Genomic DNA, 23,923 nt, shown 5'->3' with positions numbered 1-23,923 from the left:
AGAGCTAAAACTGTTGTCCTCCAGGCTGTCATTCCATGTGAAAGTCGCTTTCTTTTTTCAAAGAGGAGGAAATTTAACATCATAAACTCAACTTTGGAAAAGGTTTTGAAATGATTGCTCCTCCTTTTCATCTTCTTCAGAACTGTCTACAAATAGTTCTCTCACAAAGTGGGCATAAAATTATGAGTGGTAGCTTGCATGCAGCATTTGGTAATATACTGCACCATGACAAGTATGTAATCTATGTAACTAATTTACTGTATTACTCTTTGAAGTAATGAAACTTGACAATGCCACCATTGTTTTGTGAATGTCTTATGCTGGCTAAGAGCTACAAAGCTTGTTTTTCTAATGGAAAAATCTACCGTTGCCTAATCTCCAGGGAAACTCCTGAAATAAGTGGAGGTATTGTGGATGGGAGAGAGCAACTTAGAAATGGAAGGAAATGAGGAGCATTTAAGAAATGTATTTTCCTGCATAGTTAGGGTGCAATTTTCAAAAGCATTCAGTGTTGGTCTAACTCTGCTCTCATTAAAGTTAATGGTAAAACTTTCATTGACTGCAATGGAAGCAGAGTCATGTGTGTTGGCACCGTGTCCAGACACTCCTGGAATTGGTACAGGGGACCTTGGCACCAGGACCTTCTCCAGCCCCTCTGCATTTGATGCCGCAGAGGCTCCCCCGGTGGCATTCGCCACCCTCCACATTGACAGACTTGGGTGCTTTGGTACCGCTGTTTGCACCAAGACTGCCACTGCCTGTGGCACCAGCATGCTCAGTACCAACGGTACCTCCTTCATCGGGGGGCACCAATTCCAGCCTCATTCTGGACGTCAGATGAATTGGACTGCCTATTGGCTCCCTCGGGCATCACTCCACCCTTGTCCCCAGGATCCCAGGGTTCTTATGAATCCAAGTCAGGATCATCATCTTCCCACTTTGCATCACCTGATAAGCTCCAAGGGCCAGTGGATCAATATGGACCAGGGTTGGCACGTGCCCCATGGCTGGGCAGAGGTCCCTGACCCGGCCCCTACTGGCCACCAATGTTCTACCCATATCAGTGGCGTTCTTGGACTCAGTGGGATACTACTTGCTTGCGGAGATCCTGCTCCTCGTTCCGATCTAAGCCAAAGTTACCCACCAGGTTGACGGGGGTGACTGAGGATCAGCTGCAAGCCCAAGCATTGGTGGTCTTCCTCCCTGCAGAGCCACCAGAGTCCTCCCTCCTGGGTACTTCTTCCTGGGAGCAAGAGTCAGTTGTGGCCCAGCCAAGACCCTCATCTTTGTTGCAGGATGGTGCCAGGCTGCCTGATTCACCCTCCCCTTCTATTCCAGAGGACTTTAAAGTGTACCAGGATCTTTTATGCCACATAGTCTCATCCCTTGGCATCCACGTGGAGTTTCTTCAGGAGAACACACTCAAATTGCTAGACATTTTGCAGCCTGCTGTCCCTGGGAGAGTGAGCCTCCTGATTAAGGATGCACTCCTTGAGCTGACATGAGTCCACCGCCTCAGTACCACCAGTGGTTAAGTGCATGGAAAAGCACTATTTTGTTCCTATGCAGGAATTTGAAGGGTTCTATTTCCATCCAGCCCCGAATTCCCTGGTTGCAATGGCTGTAAATGACAGGGCCAAGCAGGATAGGTTCAAATTTACCCCAAAGGACAGAGACTCCAAGCAGTTGGACTTTCTGGGCAGAAATATCTATACCTCCTTGTCCCTTCAGATGAGGATTGTGAGTCAACAAGCTTTTCTGTCCAAGTATAATTTCCTCAGTTGGTCAGCCATGTCTAAATCTGAGGACCAGTTGCCTATCCTGACGTCTAGGATGAGGAATTTCAGGCATTCGTTGTGGAAGGCTGCTTTGCAGGAAAATGATCCTGAAGTCCACCCTTGACTTTGCGGACACCCAGACCAGGGTGATGGCCCTAGTGGTAACTATGAGGAGGGCTTCCTGGTTTCAAATCTGTGGGCTCACTTTGGACGTCCCACAAGCCATTGAAGACTTGCCCTTTGACAACCGGGTCTTGTTCTTGGACAAGACTTATGATACTTTGCATTTCTTTAAGGATTCCACAGCTACCTTGAGGCCTTAGGAGTGTACATGCCTTCTGTGCAAAGATGCCATGATGGGGCACAGCAGCAATACTGCCTGCAGCGTTCCTTTTGCTCAACCTTTCCCTCTGAAACAGTGAGACTACTCTACAAAAAGGGATAAATCCCACAAGAGAAAGCAGTCGGGCTCAGGACTGCTAAGCACCCATTTTGATTCCTTAGTCCGGAGCACTGGTCCAGTCGTTACTCCATCCTCTTTATCCCCCCATCCCTTTGGGAACAGGCTGGCCTGTTTTTACAATGCTTGGGATTTGATTACTTCCGACAGCTGGAGCCTAGCAGTCCAGTCCAGTTCCTCTCCGCACCCCTTCCCACCTATCCACCACATCTCTCTTCAGGGACCCCTCTCACAAGACACTGCTCGTCGAACAGGTCAGCTCTGTGCTAACATTGGAAGTGGTGGAGGAACTCCTGTAGGAACACTGGGGCCCCAGCTTCTTCTCCCAGTACTTCCTGATACCAAAATCCAAGGGCAGGATGAAACCCATTCTTGACCTTCATGGCCTCAACAAATTCATCAAGTACCTGAGATTCCGCATGATCACTCTTTTGGCTATCCTCCCAGCACTGTCTCAGAATGACTGGTTCACTGCTCTGGAACTTCAGGTGCCTACTTTCATGTGGCAATTCTGCTGAGTCACAGGAAGTTTCTTCGTTGTGTGGTAGAATGCCACTTTCAGTTCACGGTTCTCCCATTTGTTCTCTCTTCTGCCCCCCTCCCCAGTCTTCTCCAAATACATGGTGGTGGTCTTGGCGTATCTCAGGAGGAAAAGAATCCACATCTTCTCATATCTTGACGACTGGTTACTGAAGGGTGGCTACAGAGAGATGTGGACCCAGGCCTTGTAAGGGCAGTCCTGCAATCCCTGTTCCAGTAGACTCCGAGCCCCTGGATTGGGATACTGCTTGTGAATCACCTAAGTGGAAACACCTCTGTATCTACTCAAAGAAGAAGAAATGGTTACTTACTGTAACTGTGGTTCTTTAAGATGTGATGCAGACGTGTATTCCATGACGCACTCACTGTCCCCTCTGTATCGGAGTCTACTCTCGTGGACTTCAGTGCAAAGGAACTGAGGGGGGATGGGGGCAGTGCCTCATATAGCCAGAGGAGGGCCCACAGCCATGAGGTGCGAGCACTGCCCTTCTACTGGTACTGACAGGCAAAAGTCTCTTGCTCTGGCACACTGGACACGTGCACACCTCCTTCTAGAAGAACCACAGTTACAGTAAATAGCCATTTCTTATCATACATACTCTAAAAGAATCTATATTGGAGCAGAGCTCTGATGCATTCCTTATCTTCTGCTTCTTCAATTGGGATAATCAGTAGGCTGCTTAAGGAAACTAGACACTTTGGCCTTGGTGCAAATCAGGACTAATGCTATTAATGGTACTACCCTAGTATAAAAACTGGAGTAAGTGAGAGAAATATCATGCCCTTCTCCTATAGCTTTTCCCTTCAAATAATTTCCTATATTCTTTCATAGGTGCTGGAACTAGGAGTACTGGGGGTGCTGCCAGACCCCCTGGCTTGAAGTGCTTTCCATTATTTACAGGTTCACAGTTTGGTTCAATGGCTCTCAGCACCCCCACTATACAAATTGTTCTAGCATCCTTGTAGTACTTTTTAGGATCATATTGCATGATCCTTAATGGTTCATTTGTATTAGCATAAGGGCAGGTGTGGCTGACCTGGGTAAGGTGGTGTTTTGCTGTAAGTAATTGTCCTAGTATTACTCTTGGATACTGAATATCCTTTGTGCTCTTGACTATCTTATTGTTTTGCTCTAGCTCTTCTTTACTTTTTTTCTTTCAATAATACTTTGCTTCTTTTATCTGGTGTGCTATTGGGAGGAAAAGGTTATTTAGTACTTGGATCATTCCCTGCATGTGCTATTTACCTTCCTTCACACCCTTAAGAAATGCTAAAATACTGCAGACTGAAATCTTTGGGGCCTATTAAATTAAAGTAGGATGTGGGGCATGCATGACTCAAACACTCTTCTGGATGCCTGGAGTAAAGGCATCACCAGTATGTCTTTAAAAAAGGTAAATCAGGCTTTGCTATATGAGGAGGCACTTTGTAAACTGCTGTACTTGAATTCTTATAAGAAAAATGTATATCCTTCCCAAGATGAAACAAAGAAACAAATCTTTAAGAAAAATGTTATCTTCCTGAAGTTGCAGTTAAAGCCTACTGCATATTAAAGTCTTTTTGATGATAAAAGTAGGGAAACAGAATAGTCCAAGGATTATGGAGATAAAAATAGTAAAATACTGAATACCACAACTTGGGGAAAGGCCAGTAATTTACTTGAGATGATTGTCTGACATCATAAAACCAGGGGAACAAAACTGAGCAGCTGAAAATGTCAGCAGAACCCTGAGATTGAATCTGTGCCCTCTGGCTGACTCCCTGGTTGTGCTAATTACACATTAGGTATAATTTCCTTAAAATAAGGGAGCGTGGTATATTTCTAATAAAGAATATTTAAATGGGTGAAAGGTAACTATCATATTTTGTTCTCTAGGAAAAGGGCTAATAACTCACTGGAAGCACATGCATAATAAGATTTACGGTTTATCAAGAGAGCACTTTTATAAACCATGTGAAATCTGTGTGCTTCCCAAGAACAAAATATGATGTATAATGGCAAAGACCAGCCTTAGCAATGAGGGCATTTTCAATTGTGTTAAATAGTGAGTGCTGCATCCTTGCCATTGATATATATTTTTTTTTTACTCAAACCTGCATTGACTGCCATGTTAGTTTCACTTTGGTAACAAGCTAAGGCTATATGTTTTTAGATGCATACAGTATAGTTCAGCTGTGGTGTGTAAGCAGAAAAATATTCTTTATGAATGAATGAATGAAATTAATGAGAAATAAAGGGGGAGTGAAAAGTCAAGTGTTTCTCCTCCTTTCAGGTCACTGTAGCCCAGATTATGATTAACTGACATTTTGGGGTTCCTCCCCCTTTGCAGCTGAAACGTTCTCGGGAGACAGAAGGTCAGCTGAAGCCCCTTGTAGAGAAAAACAAGAGGATGACCAAAAAGAATGAGGACATGTTACAGTGTATCCAGAGGATGGAAGAAAAAATTAAAAATCTCACAAGGGAAAATGCAGAAATGGTAAGTAACTGTCTCATACGTATCAGAGGTTACTTTGTAAGAGCAGCTGCTCTTAGTAGCTTAGAATTGAAAACAAATGTGTGGCTCTTACTCAGATAAATACTGGTGTGTCAGAAGCTAAGCCATGTGAAAGTGTCAATGTCAAATACAATATGCTAGTGGTGGATAGTATTCTAAAATCAGAGTGTTTATTTTTATTTGCTTTGTCATTTATTAAACAAAATTATTAAGAATAAGGATCATTGTGGCTTTAATGTGTAAAGGGTATAAAATAAAGGGCTAAAATTCACCTTGGCATACCATGGGATTTTGCATGGATGTATATGTCAGAGCTGAATTTGACTTGTATAAACTAGAGATGGTAAAGACCCTTTTCAGGATTGTTCTCTAGAGTATATTCACCAGTGCTTTCTCCATCCTAGTTTTAGATGTCCAAGTGAGATGCAGAATATACTCTGTATGTGTTTAAAGTGTAAATATTTGCTTGGTGGAAATATTGTGTTTTAGTTGTGCTGGAGCATCACATCAGTGTATCAGAGGTGAGGGTTTTACCTAATGCTGCAGAAAGACATTTAAGAATTGGTTGTGTTAATAATAAACTTGATTTTTGCAGAAAGAAAAGTTATCCACACAGCCAACTTTGAAGAGACACACTTCCTTGAATGATCTCAGTAGCACACGAGAGGAACAAGAAATGGAATTCCTGAGACTGCAAGTCATAGAGCAGCAGCATGTTATTGATGATCTCACAGTGGTAATACTAAACATGTTCAGTACACATACATGCATAAACCTACATTCAAACCTATCATCTGAGAGCAATATTCAAGTTAATTTGGATTGAGTACAGTTAAAACTGGCAGTGTAGTGACATGAAAAATAGTTCTTCAGCACTTTGTTTATTCCCTTTGTAGTAAATTTGAGTTTCCGTAGCGCATCAGTGGTCTTATTGCAGCCATACCAAGTGGTGATCTCATAACTCAGATTTGCCTGGTGAATACCTGAAAAGTTGATTTGTAAGGTACTGCAGAAAATGATGTTGAAGAATCGGCAAGTGGCGCTCTTCATTGCATCATTAGAAGTATTGGGGAAGTAAGACATGAAACGGAGATCTTGACCTCTCATGGTCAAAGTACAATACAATACACTACAATACTGTATGCAGGACAGGACGCCAGGTAACATCTTGTGTCTTGGCCAGATTCTGATGTGGGTAACTGCACCGAAAATTCCATCAGATGTATTTTTCACTTCCGACTCTAAACTGTTGTGTTGCTGTGCAACATGAAACACCTGCTGCATTTCACCGCAGAAGCTGGCGCATTTAGGTGAAGATGAAGGGGTTCCCATAAAAGTTTGTAAAATTCTTTGAAGGTGCCATTTAAGTTACCATCATTATTCTGAATTACTGTGCACATTCCCAAATTTTCTCCTCTGGAGCAGTGTGCTGGCAGAGATGGATTATGGATTACTTCACCATTTCAAAACAAGCATTGGTAGTTTACTATTCTTCCACTTTCTGGATTGAATTACTAAAAAGAAGCCCTGACTTGAGTATTCCAGCGGGCTGTAGTTCAATATCGGTAGATGAGAGACAGCTGCTCTAGCAGCAATTAGAGTTAGAAACCTAAAATCACTGTAATCCTTTTAAAACTGGAAGAATTGCAGGGAAGGACACAGAAATTGGTAGGTCAGAGTAAAGCTGGAAAGGATAATAGAATTAGGGTAAAGGGAGGGGGGAGTTAGCAGAATAAAAGAGGATTAAAAAAAAGTTCGGAGGGAGGACATACACGTTATCTTTTCCTTCCCTCTCTCTTCTTGTCTCTTTCTACCGACTGTTACCTTCTCCTGCTACCCCCTCTGAAGGTTAAGTCAGTATTCTTTGGCTGAATGATCGCAAGATCTAAAAGTCCTAGGCATATTTGTGACCTTCTTATTTTACAACATAGATTTGTTACAATCTTCTTCAAAGCGGATGCTAAAAGAAAGGCACAAGGTAACTGGGATCAGACACCAACAAACTTGTGCTTGAGCTTCCTAATTTGTATTCAGAGCTGAGTCCTGTAAGCGTGAACAGTCAGTGCCTTACCTTCTTAGCACCCCTGCCCTTGGGAGGCTGAGTAACCTACATCGTGTGTTCCCTTTTTTATTTATTTATTTATTTTTTAAAAGCAGCCGCAAACAAAAAATATCTTCATATACATGGTTCTGTGTCAGAATGTATGTGACCGACTGATTTAGGACTAATAAAACTGAGCTAGTCTTTGCTATTGATCGTCAGGCTGAGAAGGGCAGGGCACATTCTTGCCTGTCGATGGGTGTTGCTATATTTCGAGAATATTCAGAGAAAAAAGAACAGTCAGAAATCTGTGCCCCCGTATTTTACAAACCTTTTCCTGCCAATTTCAAGATAAACCTGTGGAGTACATTGCTGAATGTTCTTGAGCTTCAAGGAAAAAACATTCAAGGCAATGTTCTTGTTTAAATATTTCAAGAAGTATTTATGCTGTTTGTAACTTTGCCTCATGCTTTAAGAAAACATTTGATGATGTTTCCTTTTGTCACGTGTAATCTAAATACGTGTTAAAGAAGTAAAATCATCTCTTTTACTCTAGGAAAGAGAACGCTTGTTACGCCCTAAAAAACCAAAAAGGAAAAGTTTGAAACCTCCAAAGGTGAGAGTCTGGTGTACCAGCTATTTTGTATCTTGCAAATGTCATACAAACTTTTTGGGTGAAATATGGGCTCCATTTAAGTCAATGGTAAAACTCCATTGAATGTTTTTACCCATTATTTCTAACTAACGATAATTAACACTCCCTAAGTCCATATTCCTAGCCAAAGTTCTCTCTCTCTCTCTCTCTCTCTCTCTCTCTCTCTCTCACACACACACACTCACACTCACACTCACACACACCCTTAAAAGAAAATCTAAATAGTTTGTAGCCACCATGGCCTGAATTTTCAAATGTGACTTCATGCAGCTTTAAAAGGGATCTGATTTTTCTGCGGGCTGGTGCTTAGCACTTCCTGAAAATCAGGCCCTTTGAAGGTATCACAAGTTGGATGCCCCAAATTATTAGTCACATTTGAAAATTTAGCCCTCTATATCTTTAGAAATTTAACTTGAACAGTATTTGATGTATAAGTAGTAAAATGGAGCATAGCTAATTTGAACTGGAGTGCAATATGGAATGCAAAAATGAAAGAACAAAACGTGTATTCATTTATTTAGACAATGGTAGATTTTGTTTTAGTGTATACATTCAAAGTCTAATGGTAGTTGTATCGTAGTAATATATATTTTTAAGTTTTTTATATATATTTTAAGTAATGAAATCTACTATAAAATCTTCCCTGAAAAGCTAGTTGCTAACGCACGCGTGCGTGTGTATATACATGCCACGCATTTGTGGGTTAGCAGAAGTGGGAATTAGTGTGGTTCTGCTGTACATTGAAATAACACTTGCTTTATAATTAAGGCTGCGCTTTAGTCACGGAAGTCACAGAATCCATGACTTTCAAAGACCCGCAGAGGCAGGGAGCTGCGGGGGTACTGCCTCAGACAGCGGCAGCCCTCCTGCAGATCCTGGCCACCACGGGCGGCAGGTGAGACCCCCCACCACTCCCAGCCGCTGCGGGTGGCAAGGGGGTTCCTGGAGCTCTGAGCCCCCACGGGTGGTGGGGGTCTCTGGACTCCCAGCCCACTGGCAGATGCCCTGGCTTCCCATTTTGTCATGGATAGTTTTTGTAAAAGTCAGGGACAGGTCATGGGCTTGCATGAATTTTTCATTATTGCCCGTGACCTGTCTGTGACTTTTACTAAAAATATCCATGACAAAATCTTAGCCTTATTTATAGTGTGTTCTTGATGGCATACTCATTATGTCCTCATGGTGGTGCTTTTTTATTGCTTTCACTTTTATAGTGTATAGGTTCTGAAAGAACGACTTCGGATATATTTTTGGTTCTGTGTCTCACTAGAAATATTTTTAAACAGTGTTCATAATATTGCATTTGTTTTATACAGAGAGAATAGTTTCAAAGAAATCCATAAGCCTTGCAAAAGTGTGATATAGGGTGAGGTTATAGCAGATCTGTATTATTCAGGCTATGCATAACAACCCTGGAAGTTCATCTGCGGCAGAGATAAAAGTGGGGCCCTTTAAAAATAAAATTAATATTTCTGTATCTGATCATGTGTTCAATATTGTACAATAAAGAGTCCTAACACTGTTTTAAACTGTAGTCTTTGGGATTATAAAATACTTGTTTTTATTAAAAGTAGTTTACTACTTTCATTTCCTTTTAATGAGATGGTGATAGCCATATTATGTGACACTAGGAATATCAGTAATGAAGGAAAGAGGTGGGGTGCTAGCTTCTACAATACTTTAATTACTGGAAAAATCCTGTATTACTATAAGCGTGTATTAACAAAACATAATAAAACCACTTTGATCACTTTTCTTATACATGGCACCCTTTCCCTGCCCTCTCTCTGGCTGTGAGCGCCTTCTCTAATGCCTATTTCTCTATCTGGAATGTGCCTAGTATATTGTGGGTGCTGCCATCTGTTTACTCTGGCTAGTCAAAATCAGATTTGGAGCAACTTGACTCAGAAAGCAAATGAGGTTTGGTGTGGCTTAGCCCTCATTATTCCAACAAAAACTCTGTTGTTCTACGTTTGTTCTGACCATGTCATAGCACAGTTGTTGACTGACTTTTGCAGCGATTACAGTGAGATTTTTCTTTTTATTATTTTGGACAGTTTCACTTGGACATTGAGTGATTACGACTCAATTTTATGTACTTTTATGTCCTCTCATGTCCATGCCTTGTGGTGGCATGACAGCTGGCGTGCTCTAACGATCCCCAGAGTCTGTGTCTGCGTGGTCTTTTTGCTCCTGGTAGGTACAAACGTGCTAGATTGGTCTGTGTGGGAGGGGCCAGACAAAACACACACCCTGGTCCTCCAGGTTGGGGGTTAGGCACAGGGCTAACAAACCTGTCCCCTAAAAAACAAAATATGTTACGGAATCAGTGATGGAGAAATCGACCATTACTGTGTGTGATGGCCTTCAGGAATCAATGACCCATCTGACTGCCAGTGATGAAAGCCAAAAGGAAGCCACTGGCATGAAGACTGAAGTGCTCAACACCAAGTTGACAAATCTTTTCTGAAAAGCTAGTTGCTAACGCGCACACATGTGTATATACAGGCCACACATTTGTGGGTTAGCAGAAGTGGGAATTAGTGTGGTTCTGCTGTACACTGAAATAACACTTGCTTTATAGTTAAGGCTGCGCTTTAACGTGACTTCCAGAATCCGTGACTTCCAAAGATCCGCAGAGGCAGGGAGCTGCGGGGGTACTGCCCCAGACAGCGGCAGCCCCGCTGCAGATCCTGGCCATCACGGGCGGCAGGTGAGACCCCCCGCCTCTCCCAGCCGCCACGGGACAAGACAAAAACCAAACTTGGTTTTTGGAACGTACAGACAATGCATGAAACAGGGAAGCTAGCTCAGGTCACAGCAGAGATGAGACACTATATCTTACACATCCTGGGTGTCGGCAAAAGCAGATGGACAGGACAGGAAGATTAACAACAGCCTTGGGAAAACCTTTGCTATATTCTGGAAGGGATGATGGACAACACCATGAGGGTGTTGCCATCCTTTTGAAGAAGGAAATGGAACATTCCCTGCTTGAATGGAAGACTGTCATCAGGAGACTTATGAGACCAGACTGAAAGGGAAACACAATAATATCACCCTGATTCAGTGCTATGCTCTGACAAATGGCAGTGATGAAGAAATAAAGGACAAATTCCACCTTACATTACAGGCAGAGTTAGAGAGAATACCACGCCACTACCTAACTATCGTCATCGGAGACCTGAATGCCAAGGTCAGTAAGGTCAACACAAACAGAGCAATGGGAAGACATGAGTGTGGCACCATAAATGAAAACGGAGAAAGGCTTGTTGATTTCTGCAATATAAACAACTTAGTCATCGGCGGAACCCTATTTCAACATCTTGAAATTCATAAGCTGACATGGTGTTCTCCAAATGGCAGAGGTAAGAAGCAGTTTGATCATATGATGATCAATGGCAAATGGCGATGCTCACTGACAGATGTAAAAGTGAGAAGGGAGCCGATGTTGGCAGTGACCGCTACCTTGTGACAGCTTCCATCAAGCTAAAACTGAGAAGTGTGGGTCCACCAAACAAGAGACATAGACGTTATGACAGTGACAAGCTAAAGTCCCCTGAAATACAGAAAGCCTTCATTCTGCAGTTAAAGAACAGGTTTCAGGCACTTGCAGACCTTGAAGAGGAGAGGAATGCAGATGAGGAGATCAACAAGAAGTGGGACAAAGTAACAGAAATTTATAAACAGAGCAGTGAAGCCTGTCTAGACTACAGGCAGAAAAGAAGGAAGAAGTGGATTATACCCAGAACATGGGACGCCATAGAAACCAGACGAGCCCTGAAGAAAAAAGTTTGATACAAAATCCCAGAAGCTAAAGGACAAATACTGCGAGCAGTATAGCAAGGCACACCAGGAGGTCAAATGCCTTGTGAGAGTGGACAAAGAACAGTATATTGATAATCTGGCAACACAAGCAGAGGATGCAGCTGCTCATGATGAACAAGGAACCATCTACAAAATGACGCGGCTTATCAGTGGTAAATGGCGGACATCAACAAACACTCTCATCAGGGACAAACAAGGCCTTTACTAACAACAGAAAAAGAACAAGAAATGCGCTGGACAGAGCATTTCAAAGAATCGCTGAACAGGGAGCCACCTAAAGAGGAAGCAAACATCCAGGAGGCAGAAGAAGATCTTGATATCAGCACAGGCACCCCAACTAAGGGAAGAGATCATTCAAGCCATCAAATCCTTAAAAAATGGGAAATCTCCTGGCAAGGATAACTTGAATGCAGAATTGTCCAAGGTAAATCCTGAGTTAGCAGCATCTATCCTGGCACCTCTATTTACATCAGTCTGGGAAAGGGGAAAAGTACCAGATGAGTGGACCAATGGCGTTATAGTGAAGATACCAAAGAAAGGAACTGAACTCTCAGAGATTGTAATAATTGGCGTAGTATCACCCATTTATCTGTGCCAAGCAAAGTATTGTGTAAGATCATAGTCCAGCATATATCAGAGGCAGTTGATAGCATTTTCAGAAAAGAGCAAGCTGGTTTTCGGAAAGGGTGTGGACCAAAGACCAGATCTTCACTCTATGAAACATAATAGAACAATGCTTAGAATGGCAACCACAACTCTACATAAACTTCATAGACTTTTGAGAAGGCTTTTGATAGCATTCACAGGACCAGCCTATGGCACGTTCTGCAGGCATATGGAATCCCTCTCTGTATAATCAACATCACCAAAAGCTTCTATTTCAACTTTACATGCAGTGTTGATCACAGTGAGCTCCGTTTTGAAGTCAAAACAGGAGTATGTCAGGGGTGTGTCATGTCTGCAATCCTCTTCAGCATTGCCATCGACTGGGTAATGCAGCGTACAACAGAAGACATGACGAGGCATTAAATGGACACCCTTCTGTCCCTTAAAGACGTGGACTTTGCAGATGATCTTGCTGTCCTAGCACATACCCAACACCGTATACAAGAAAAAACAACACATTCAGCGCATTCAGACTCTATGCATTCAGCCAGCAAATTTTACTGAAAATCAACCGCAATTAGACTTATATCATGACGTTTAATGTTGCCTCACTATCACCAGTACAGATAGAGGATTATGTTCTCACCAATGTAGAAACATTCACATACTTGGGCAGCACCATCAGCCAGGACATCCGGAACAAAATCAGTAAAGCCAGGAACACCTTCAGGAGCTTTAAATTTAAAAAACATTAAATTACAGTCTGGAAATCATCAAAATACAACGCCAAAACCAAACTCAAGATTTATCAGAGCTGCGTACTTTCAACATTACTTTATAGTGCAGAATGCTGGGGAATAAGAAAGTATGACCTGTCCAAAATGTCTTCATTCCATACAACCTGCCTCACAAAAATCCTCTGTATCTTTTGGCTTAGACCTATCTCAAACCAAGATCCATTGACACAGTGCAGCCAAGAGGATATGAGAACCAGCTTCCAACCAGGAAGCTCTGGAAATGGATTGACCATGTGCTTTGGATGGAAACTGATTCCATCACCAGAGTAGCAATAAGATTGACACCTGAAGGCAAGCGAAAATGAGGCCGCCAGAAAACAACATGACAAAGAGTTGTGGAAGCCGAGCTGAAAAACCTGGGGCTCAGATGGAGAATCATTGAAAGACTTGCCAGAAACAGACAGCAAGCTGCCCTAAATGCCTGAGGCATAATGGGAACATGATGATCATTTATGTAGTTTCTTAACATTGCATTCACTTCCTAGAAGATGTTTTTACTTTACTATTTAAATTAGCTCCTAATGGGGCATGCTTGGCCAGACCTTTCCCAGCTGCTGATTTTGAAAGTTTCCCCATAAATTCAACATATTCACAGTTCATAATTTAAAAAAAAAAAACATTATCAGTTTCAATTTGAGTGGTCATTGCCTATCACATCAAAAGCCTATCAGTCTCACCTTTTAAATAAACTTTTCCACAGTTGCCAAAGAATTTTTTGTGTCTACTCCTTGTTTTCCCCATGAATGGGATGACAATTTAGAAAGGTCCAGTCCAGTAAAGACATCAAAATCCTGAATGGCATTCCCATTATACACTATACCATTTGTTTTGTGACCATAACTGTCAGTAGCTATACATGATTGTCCCTGAAAATATATATTTTGCCAAAATAAGATAAACCACTATGTCTTGTCCTTGCTGATGTTTTAGAGTGGAAAAAGAGAGCTGAATAAACTCTGATTTGGGAAGGTGTAATATTACTAGAAAACCTAATGAAGACAAATGTCTTGACCTACAGTATTCCAATATCCCCGCCTCCCGCTTGTGTTTTAAAAATTGCTCTCCAGTCAGTGTGTTCTAAAGAAAAGGTCCTCAACTATGGATGTTTAAATCGGTATTTGGGAGCATTTCCATTGTCTTGCTGATTAACATTTGTAAATGGCTGCTGACTAATGTGTCTTCCAATTCTGAGTCGGTGTTCTGAAAAAGATGGAATTATTCAGTATTCTGCTTTCTCATTTTCTGTGCCCCACCATACAGAGCCTTAAGTGAGCACAGAAATCAGTGGGGTTTCTCTATTGTTTTAGTAGGAATATAACAACTATATCAGGAAGAAAAGAAGTACTTGTGCCACCTTAGAGACTAACCAATTTATTTGAGCATAAGCTTTCGTGGACGACAGCTCACGCTCATGAAAGCTTATGCTCAAATAAACTGGTTAGTCTCTAAGGTGCCACAAGTACTCCTTTTTGCGAATACAGACTAACACGGCTGTTACTCTGAAAACTATATCAGAAGGAAACATAAAGTATGAAGCAACAGCTATGATTACAGACTCCATCCCCTCTTCATGAGGGAGAATGGTACAACTACTAACAGACATGCAATTCAGAATATTATTTCACGCTATCAACACAAATCAGAGGTCGAATTGTAAATACCAGAGTACTGTAGTGAAAAGAGGAGGAAAGTTGTTCAAGGAGAAATAACAGCATTTAGCTCCATTGCCCATACTTAGTACATTTTAACCCTTAGGACACTTTCTGCACCTAAAGTATTAAACACCTGGATGAGTGGCCAGTATCTATGGTACCTAGGGGGTCCACATGGGATAATGTGGCAGGAGAAGGGAAGGCAAGGTTTGTAGCTGGTGAGGGAATGGGCCAAGTCTGGTCTTCCATGATAAATTCTGACTGTCCTGCCAGTTTGCAGGCCAGGGGGCACCGGGAGATGTGTGGCATGCTGCGCTAGATAGAGGTGCAAAGAAAAGCCAGCTAAACAAAAGGGTGAAGTGAGCCCTGCTCCTGGGAACTAGGTTTGGGGAGCAGGAAATTCTCTACCTGATTTTAGAGGAGGAGATGCTGGCTCCTTCGTGCTTCTTGTGTGGAAAGGAATTCTGGGGATTGAAGGAACAGGTGCGTGGAAGGAGGCAGATATCATGAGAGAGGATAAACCAAGGAAGAGAGAGAAGATGCTTATTCAGCTCACTGTAGAGCTGGTCAAAAAGTGGTAAGTGTGCTTTTTGGTAAATAGTTAAATTTTCTGCTTTTTTTGAAGTGCGGGAAAAGCAAAAATATAAATGTTTTTTGTTTTTCCTGCTTTGTCTCCTTCCCCCTACCCCCTTCCCGCTCTTTGTTCCTTTTTCCATTTTGCCACTGAAAAATGGAGAGAAAAGGGAAAAATTGGAGGAAATTAATAACTGAAAATCAATGTTTTTTGTTTTCTCATTTGAAAAAGTGGAAAATTTCAAAATAAGCAAGTAGTTTGGGTGAACATTTTTGGTTTTGAAAAATTGTCCACTTTTTATTTTAAAAAAAATTTGAACAAAATTTCACCAGCTTGACTTAAAACCCATAAATAAAAGAATGAACCTCCAAAGGCCCTAAGGGTTTGAAGCCTTCAAGTCCTCAAGAATAGGTTTGCAAATGTTCTAACTGCCCATATTGTCATATAACCTGTAGGTTATTTTTCATGCATGCAGCTACAAGGGGCATTGCAACATTGATTTATGCTTTTAAAATGTAAATACTTCCTTGTAAATGTTTGCACGTTTCTGTTGCTAGTGGGAGATCATGTACTTCAAATTAATCATTTATGGTTAGATCACAGACTAGTTTTTAGAATCTAGGCCTCCTGTGATGTGTTTGATTAGGTTACTTTTGTCTGACAGACTTCAAGTAATGAAGAGTGAAGTTGACTAGAAGGAAGCTATGTACTATCAGAAGACTGTATCTTCCATGTTCTGTATACAATTATTTAATTGAAGGATGCAGGGTCAAGCTCTACATTTGTATATAATTTTTGTTCCACTCCCTTTAATTCCTAGAGAAAAAAACCCAACATTGATAGAGTTAAGGTTGAAAGTATATAGGGAAAATGTAATACAGAGATGTTGTAATTATTACAGAAAAAAGCATTATAATTTCAGGAAATTCAGAGTTAGGATTAACCCTAAATCCAAACATCTCAAATTCTGGAAATGCAGTTAAGGCACCCAAACAAACTTATTTTTCTGCCCTATAGTGATGCAGAGAAACCACCGTACAATTATAGTTAATGTATTTTAGTGTCTGTCATTCCAGATTAGATTAAACTGATTTTTAAAGACACATTAGATCTGCCATGGTTTTTCCTTATGTTGTTGTGTCTTGAGTAGAACTCTCACTGTCAATGGGAACCATAGTAGCTCAACTACCACTTAAGGCAGCCGTGTCTCAAAGATCTGATGTAGCTCTATGACAAGCTGCCTGTGAAATTCACTAAGAGCCAAAACTTTGTCCTGAAGTAAATTAATTTAATGAGTGTTTTATGCATACATCTGAGGACAGTAACTGGCTGTCAGCCTATGCTTTTGTCTCAATTCCCAGGTTTCAAGGACAAGAAATCTGGAATGTTTTAGAATTGATAACTAGATAGTCAAGTCCAGCAAGATTAACAGAAATCATCTTAACAGCAAAGCAAGCAAGATGAACCTCGCACAAAACTTTTATTTCAACAGTTTAGAAAAATAAGCAAAACTGAGATAAACGTAGGCAGACTGGATTGATTTGAAATTGCCTTCCAGACCCAAGCTCAACAAGTCAGACACAAACAGCCTGATAAAATCAATTTTGTCTCAGAATGGGGGCTAAAAAAAAGTCAATATCGACAGAACAGCATCTGACGCTTTAATCTGTTCATAGCTTACTCAGATTTCAAGCACTGTTCACTGAAAATAAAAGCAAAGATGTTGTTTAGAACAGTGTGAATGTGGAAACCCAGAAAGTGTTCAGTACTGGTGGAAATTAGTTTGTGGCTTTGCCTGTCAGATGGCCTGGATATTTGTATCCACAGCTGACTATGATAACATAGGTGTACAATAGTAGAAGTAATGATCAGGATGGCTGTGTTGATTAGGGAGGACTGACACTGGTGGAAATTTACTAAGATTTATCTTGGGGAAAATAAAGTATTTGTGCCTGGCTCTTTTGAGAATCATTCAGTATAATTACCTACAGCCTATGAGGGGATGTGGACCTTCTTCCTTCTGTGTCTGGCTTTCCCTGAACACGGGAAATGGGGAAACCTCAAGTGAAGCACCTGACTAGAGGGAGCACCTTACTGAGAAGGGCCACGTGAATAGGTTTGGATGCATGTAAGCTGGAAAGTGGTATCTGCCACAAAAGGGGCTGGCTTTGTTTCAGTCTGAGAAAGACTGGGACAAAGAAAGGCTGTATAAGAGGCTCTCGAGAGTGCTCAGGCCAGAGGACTTGGAACAGAACCTGTGAGGGGCTTCCGTGGAAAGGTATTATATGAAAGGGACCAGGGGAAGATGTAGGAAGAAGTAGTTAGAGAAGCCAAAAGAACGTCCAGGGTAAAGATTTAAGAGAGGGGCCACCTGAGCACTGTAAGTAGAGTGAGCTTTAGCTCACTAAAGCTTATGTTCAAATATATTTGTTAGTCTCTAAGGTTCCACAAGTACTCCTTTTCTTTTTTCTAAGGGAATAGTGACCCAGATGAATGAGCCTGAAGCAGATGGTCATTCACTGGTTAGGACGTTGGAGGTGGAGGTGGAGTGAAGCACCAGGCTCCCATGCACCTTCAGTTGTGCCGCTATCAGTAGAACCCTGACCAAGGGCAAAAAGAGATTTGTTAAATACAAGGACTGGGGAGATTAAATTAACCATTTATGGATTAGTGCTGACTCCAGAATACTGAAAACATGTAACTTTTCTAGATTGGTTGGAAGGATTGCTGTGCAGTGAAGATTTAATTTTGTAACCTGTTAATAAATAGGTGATGGATATGTTCGTGAGTGGGAAGGAACTGCATCCGAACAATTGTTTTTTTTCCCTGAGATGGTACCTTTTAAGATCTGTCTTCTATAATTCTCAGCATGCGAAGGTTGTGCGGAAGCAACAACTCCTCCATGTTTGTTTTTTAATGTTGATAGCCTGCAGTCAGCTTTGCTTGTTAGCTAGAACAAAGTACATATCTGATGAAGTGAGCTGTAGCTCACGAAAGTTTATGCGCAAATAAATTTGTTAGTCTCTAAGGTGCCACAAGTCCTCCTTTTCTTTTTTGTAAATTCATATTGTGGTACTTAAGACATCTGATAGGAAAAATGGTGTACTTGCCTGGTCCAGTTAGATTTTAGAGTCTTCTCATGTGAGAGTAGTTTTAGTTCAGCTGGCACGCTTTTGGAAATGCCAAAGTCTTACCTGTTTTTCCCAGCTATATTTCTTCTGTGCCAGGTTACGGTTGCTACTGTAGCTTTTGCTGTGCAGTCTTCTAATTGTCAGGGGATGTATGAATCTCTAGAACATTGCTGGCAACCAGCTCAGGTCTCTAAGAGGTAAAGAGGAGCACTGTGGGGTGGAGCTTTATAACATCTGAGTGCAGGGTACCCAGAGAAGAAATATAATCACCACACACACTCAACCTCCTAGATTTTCTTCGGTGAGAAAGAGCAGCCGGAGCTGATAGAAATTTCTTAATAATTGCATGTGACATCAGATTCCTTGAAGTAATGAGAATATTTTAAAGGTCTCTTTTCTGCTTAGGATTCACTGTAGTTTATGGCTTTTTTCAGTTTTTTGAAATATACGACAAAGAACCATGAAATCCTGGAAAGGTTTTTATCTCTAGAATGGAATTACAATGGTAAAATAAAAATTGGAGTCATTGCTTTGACATCAACAAAATTGCCCATAACTGAAACTGTGGGACTCAAAAGACGAATTTCTGCTTTGTAAGCTTTAGTAAATGGGCTGTGTTTGTGATTACAACTGAAACTGTTCACTCTTCAGACCAGCGCAATGGAGTACATACTTCTTGTCTTATATTTCTCTTTTTTTATCTGTCTGTGTGCTCTGGTGTGCCTATATTTTTCTGGCTGCCAGGAAATGACTTATAAACACAAAGGTAAGAAGCTATAAATTAATAGCTGATTTGTTCTAATTACAGCGTAATTCAGTTCATTGTGATTTAGCCACTTCTCCTGTTTTGATTTAATCACTTGAAAATAATGTGTGATACTTAAATCGTGTGGGAAGATGAAGCCACTGAGGCTATATAGAAATTAGGTGGTTCATATGCATGTAGACCTATCTAATTCAATTAAATGTAGTACTATTATATAGAGAGATATTTGTATGCAATAACATCTATATATTTTATGGCACAGACTCTGCATCACAAATTTTGTCAACATTAATCAAATTGACTAGTTTTGACTCAACAGGAATCACCACTGAGATACAGAATATTTTGTAGATCTTCATGTTCTGAAAATATATTTACTCTGTCATAAGTCCTATTGAACTTCTAAACATTAATTGCAAAAATGTAATGCACAATTATACTGTAAAAGTATGTGTGAAAACATTGGTATAGAAATCCAAAATTACATCCTAATTTGCACTAATTATTGCCAAATATTTCAGATTTTTCTTATGCATATTTTCCGTTATTGAGATGGACATTTTACACTGACAGTTATGATCTGAACTTTAGGATTGCATATGTGTACACAAAAATAACACCTTTAATTAACAACTTTCTAGAGATACAAACAATATATACAAATACAATTTCAAGAGTTTTACACATTTTAAGAAAAATTCTGACATAAATAGTATAGTTAAAAAGAGCAAGCAGAATAATAAAAGGCACATTAGAATACATATATTTTAGAAATCTATTTTAAATCAGATTTTTGAATTAATAGGTATGATCTTTCATGATCTCTATGTGTGTGTGTGCATATATATTGTTTATCATAGTATTTATTATCAGGTAGTAAAATTTTCTTAACACTTTATCAACTTTGGGTCAACTGTCTGTCTGATTTTTTTCCCTCTAGCTGTTTCCCGGTCAGTTTATTTGTTGTGTGTTGTATATGAATCCATTTTTATAGCCAATTGCTACAAATATTAGACTATCACACTTGCAACAATAAATAGTTATTATTAATAATGACAATTGTGTGATTATCTCATGATGTAATTCATAAATATGCCATTAATGTGCAATGGCTAAATACTACATTGTGTCCCAGCAAGTATGTAATCAACGCAAAAACAAACAGGCAAATTCTCCATTCAGGCGTAGTAATTAGCAGTGTTTATAAAAAGTAAATGAAACAGATTCGCTCTAAACCCAAAATATTATACACAGATATGTGTAGTATTTAGCAATCCTTGACTATCCTTGAAGATTTTGAGTGTTTCCATGCCATGGGAAACATTAATTTCCCCTATCTAATTATCATTTGCATTATTTATTACAATGTCTGGATATTTCCTGGAGGCCTGGTGCCAATGATGTGTTTAAATATGCTGAGTAACAAATATATCTGTATATTGATAGTTCAGTAGCTATTATTTTTAAATAATCCCTGTAATCAACAAGGCTCTATTACATAAACCAAAAGGACCAATCTTTTGTGTTTGTTTTTATTCCCTGAGATCACCTCTTCTTAAAGCAACAGGTATTCAATTAAATCTAGCTATGGTTTGTCTCAATATTTGCAAAGAACATTTCAGTGTTGATGAACACACTTTTGTCCTGAGTTTAATGATGCTACTGATGCTCCCTGTAGGTATTGCTGGGTGTTTCTTCAGTGGTTCACATAGACATTGTGCACCATGATTTATTTGTTCTTTTCTAAAGGACTTATAATGAAGGAAAACAAACTTTCTGTAAAGCTAAGGATTATGAAGAATGTGAATGCTAGAGGAGAGAATTAAAATTCTTGGATTAATTTCCATCTTAAATGTCTTGTCTTAAACATAGTTCTAACATATAACATAGAAAAGTTCTAACATATAACATAGAAAAGTCCTGGAGCTTACTGAATAACTAAAAATAGCTGTGTACCTGAGCAGGTTTTAGTACTTAAATCCCTTTTCTTTTTGCCTCCCTCTGTATAGATTGGGTAGCAATTCCTAATGACCCAATGGATTGGAAAGGGAAGGCTGATCTCTAGAGATCTTTCAAGTGCATGGGTCTATATTTGTGGCCTCTGCAGAGTTATGAAGAGTCCAGGCTTTATTCAGGTTTCTACTTTCTTTCAGTTTTCGAACTTTTTTCAACATGAACATAACATATTTGAAAGGGGATTTTTATACTAGAAACATTAGGCTCTTAATTCAGTCTGTGAGGGAAATTTTTAAGTATTCTAAGGGTTTGTCTTCACAGCAAGTTAGCTTAAGTTGCTCTGCTCAAGTCAGCCTAGCGCAAGTGAGAGTGGCAATGCTGAAGAACAGTAACACCTTGCTCTTTATTGTGCTTTACATCAGTATATCTCAAAACACTTTACGAAGGGGTCAGTATCACTCTCTCCATTTTACAAATGGGGAAACTGAGGAACAGAGGTGAAATGTCCAGTTCACCCAGCAGGCCAATGGCACAGTCAGGAATTGAACCCAGGTCTCCGGTTCTCTACCCAGTAAGCCATGGTGCCTGTCTCAACACTCATCCTACGGAGAATGGTTTGATTAGCAGCACAGAATGATTGGTTTAGCAGTTGATGAGTTGTGCTAATTTAAGCTGTGGCCTGTATCCCCTCCTGCAACTGTTGATCTTCAGCAGAACTAAGAGAGTTTAACTTTCACAATTGAATGTCTAAACGATGCTTTTATTTTTGAAGCAGCAGAATTTTCTGCAGAGTTACTGTATTCTGGGCATGTATCAAAAACTGAAGTAAGGAGAGCACAGAAAGGTTGATAATTTTAAGACCAGTTTACTTTTTTATCAGTCCTATAAAGATTCATTGCAGTTATGACTTTTTATTTGCCTGCTGACATTGGTAGCTGATCTAATATCTTTCATGATGCGTGTTATGTATACGCTACTTGCCTGTACCTTTTAATGTGGTTCTGTTATATTCTGTACCCATTAATTCAATGTTATGTTATCTGTGATGTAAAAAAAATTCATTGAAATATTAATTTTCACTAAAGATTAATTTTCCTTAAACATGCTGGTATTTATTTTTTCTTTCTAGAGAATCCATTTTTCTCATTTTTGAAATGATAGTATTTCAGACAAATGAAGATATATGAACTGATATCTTCAAGTTGATTGCAATAATTTTGAAAAATACATATTTTTAAGCTCTACTTTCTGATTTTTTTTGGTTTTGTTTTTATTAATAATGTGAATGACAAATGTCAGTGAATAACTTTTTTGAATACGATATACCCCTCTTCTAACACCCTCTTGTATGTTGCATCTCAATAGGTTGGTTACCTAATATCTCAAAAACATGGATGATTTTCTGTGTGGTTAAGTGTATTTTATACTTGTGGTAGAGCATGACCATATTTGGCAGCTATCAAGTGCAATATGCTGTCTGATTCTTTGAAACACTCGAGTAAAAGATTCTGAAAGGAATAATTTCTTTACCAGCATTCAAATGGTGCATACACATGGAGGGAGCAACACTCTTGTCTTCCCAGGCTCTCTCAGTTTGTTACCAGGGACTTAATCCTACAGCCCTTAGTAGGTCCATTGAAATCAACGGGACTGCCAAGGTGTCCCAACTTGAGCCTCTTGTCCTTGTGGGTAAGAATCAAAGCATCTTGAGAGTAAAGCCAGACTAGGATTTACTGAAGACCTTTTTTGCTGTCTATTTAACCAGGTTATAGATTATTACTGAATGTCCTATTAGTAACCTAGAAAAACTGACATTTCAGAGGCATGTTGTGGAGACGTTTTTTGGGTTTGATGAAGAATCTGTTGACTCTGAAACCTCATCTGTAACTTCATATAACACGGACAAAACAGACAGAACGCCAGCAACACCAGAAGAAGACTTGGATGATGTAAGTAACAAAGTGTCTTCTTAATAAAACATACAAAATGAATGTTAATATTTTTCCTATTTCTCTGTATTTCTGCATTTGCAACTTAAACAGTTGTTTTAAGTCTAGTAAAAGACTGGAAATAAGGTGTAAATTTTTAGCAGTAGGAGTAATTAACTTACTGGAACAACTTAGCAAGAGTCATGGTGGATTCTCTATTACTGACAATTTTAAAATCAAGATTGGATGATTTCTAAAAAATATACTCTGGACGTATGTGGGGGAAGTTCTGTGGCCTGTGGTGTACAGATCAGACTAGATGATCACAGTGGTCCCTTCTGGCCTTGAAATCTATGAAAAATGCACTAATTTAGCTAAGCTGTTGCAACCCAGCTAATAAATGACAGCATTAATGTCTGTCTGTCTTGATGAGTTCAGAGTTAATTAAATCAGACTTGGTAAATATCAGCAGTGCTTGAGAAATAGAATTCCTTTTATCACAATATCTCTTGCTTGTCAAAATAAGAAAATCAATTGGCACTTGCACTGACAAAATCCATGGCTGCTCCACAATCGCTATTCCTAGACTATTATGATTTATTTGATTATTTTGGTACTGTCAGGCCCTTCTCGCTACGCTTTTGATATCGAGAGAAGTTTTGTCAATTTATTAAGGCTTAAATAGTAAATATATGTAGACATGTTTTTGCTGGACC

At 39.9% G+C, this 23,923-nt stretch overlaps 2 protein-coding genes across 5 annotated transcripts in view; both read left to right on the top strand.

Moving 5' to 3' along the window:
* The window catches only part of JAKMIP1 (janus kinase and microtubule interacting protein 1), a 247,120-nt gene that overhangs the window by 159,802 nt on the left and 63,395 nt on the right, over positions 1–23,923 (top strand). For all 4 annotated transcript variants that reach the window (XM_077815868.1, XM_077815866.1, XM_077815867.1 and 1 more), the window contains 4 exons: positions 5,109–5,255; positions 5,869–6,009; positions 7,871–7,930; positions 23,100–23,228. In XM_077815868.1, coding sequence (XP_077671994.1) covers positions 5,109–5,255; positions 5,869–6,009; positions 7,871–7,930; positions 23,100–23,228 — 477 coding nt within the window. The remainder of the gene's footprint in view (positions 1–5,108; positions 5,256–5,868; positions 6,010–7,870; positions 7,931–23,099; positions 23,229–23,923) is intronic.
* LOC144264266 (uncharacterized) lies at positions 18,401–23,082 on the top strand. Its single transcript, XM_077815869.1, has one exon. It carries the CDS (start codon positions 19,218–19,220, stop codon positions 19,335–19,337), a length of 120 nt encoding a protein of 39 aa, XP_077671995.1. The 5' UTR covers positions 18,401–19,217; the 3' UTR covers positions 19,338–23,082.

This window comes from Eretmochelys imbricata, chromosome 4 (assembly GCF_965152235.1).
Source record: "Eretmochelys imbricata isolate rEreImb1 chromosome 4, rEreImb1.hap1, whole genome shotgun sequence".
In the NCBI taxonomy this organism is placed as follows: Eukaryota; Metazoa; Chordata; order Testudines; family Cheloniidae; genus Eretmochelys; species Eretmochelys imbricata.
The sequence above is the reverse complement of the archived record's forward strand: the minus strand, read 5'-3'. Positions and strand labels throughout refer to the sequence as shown.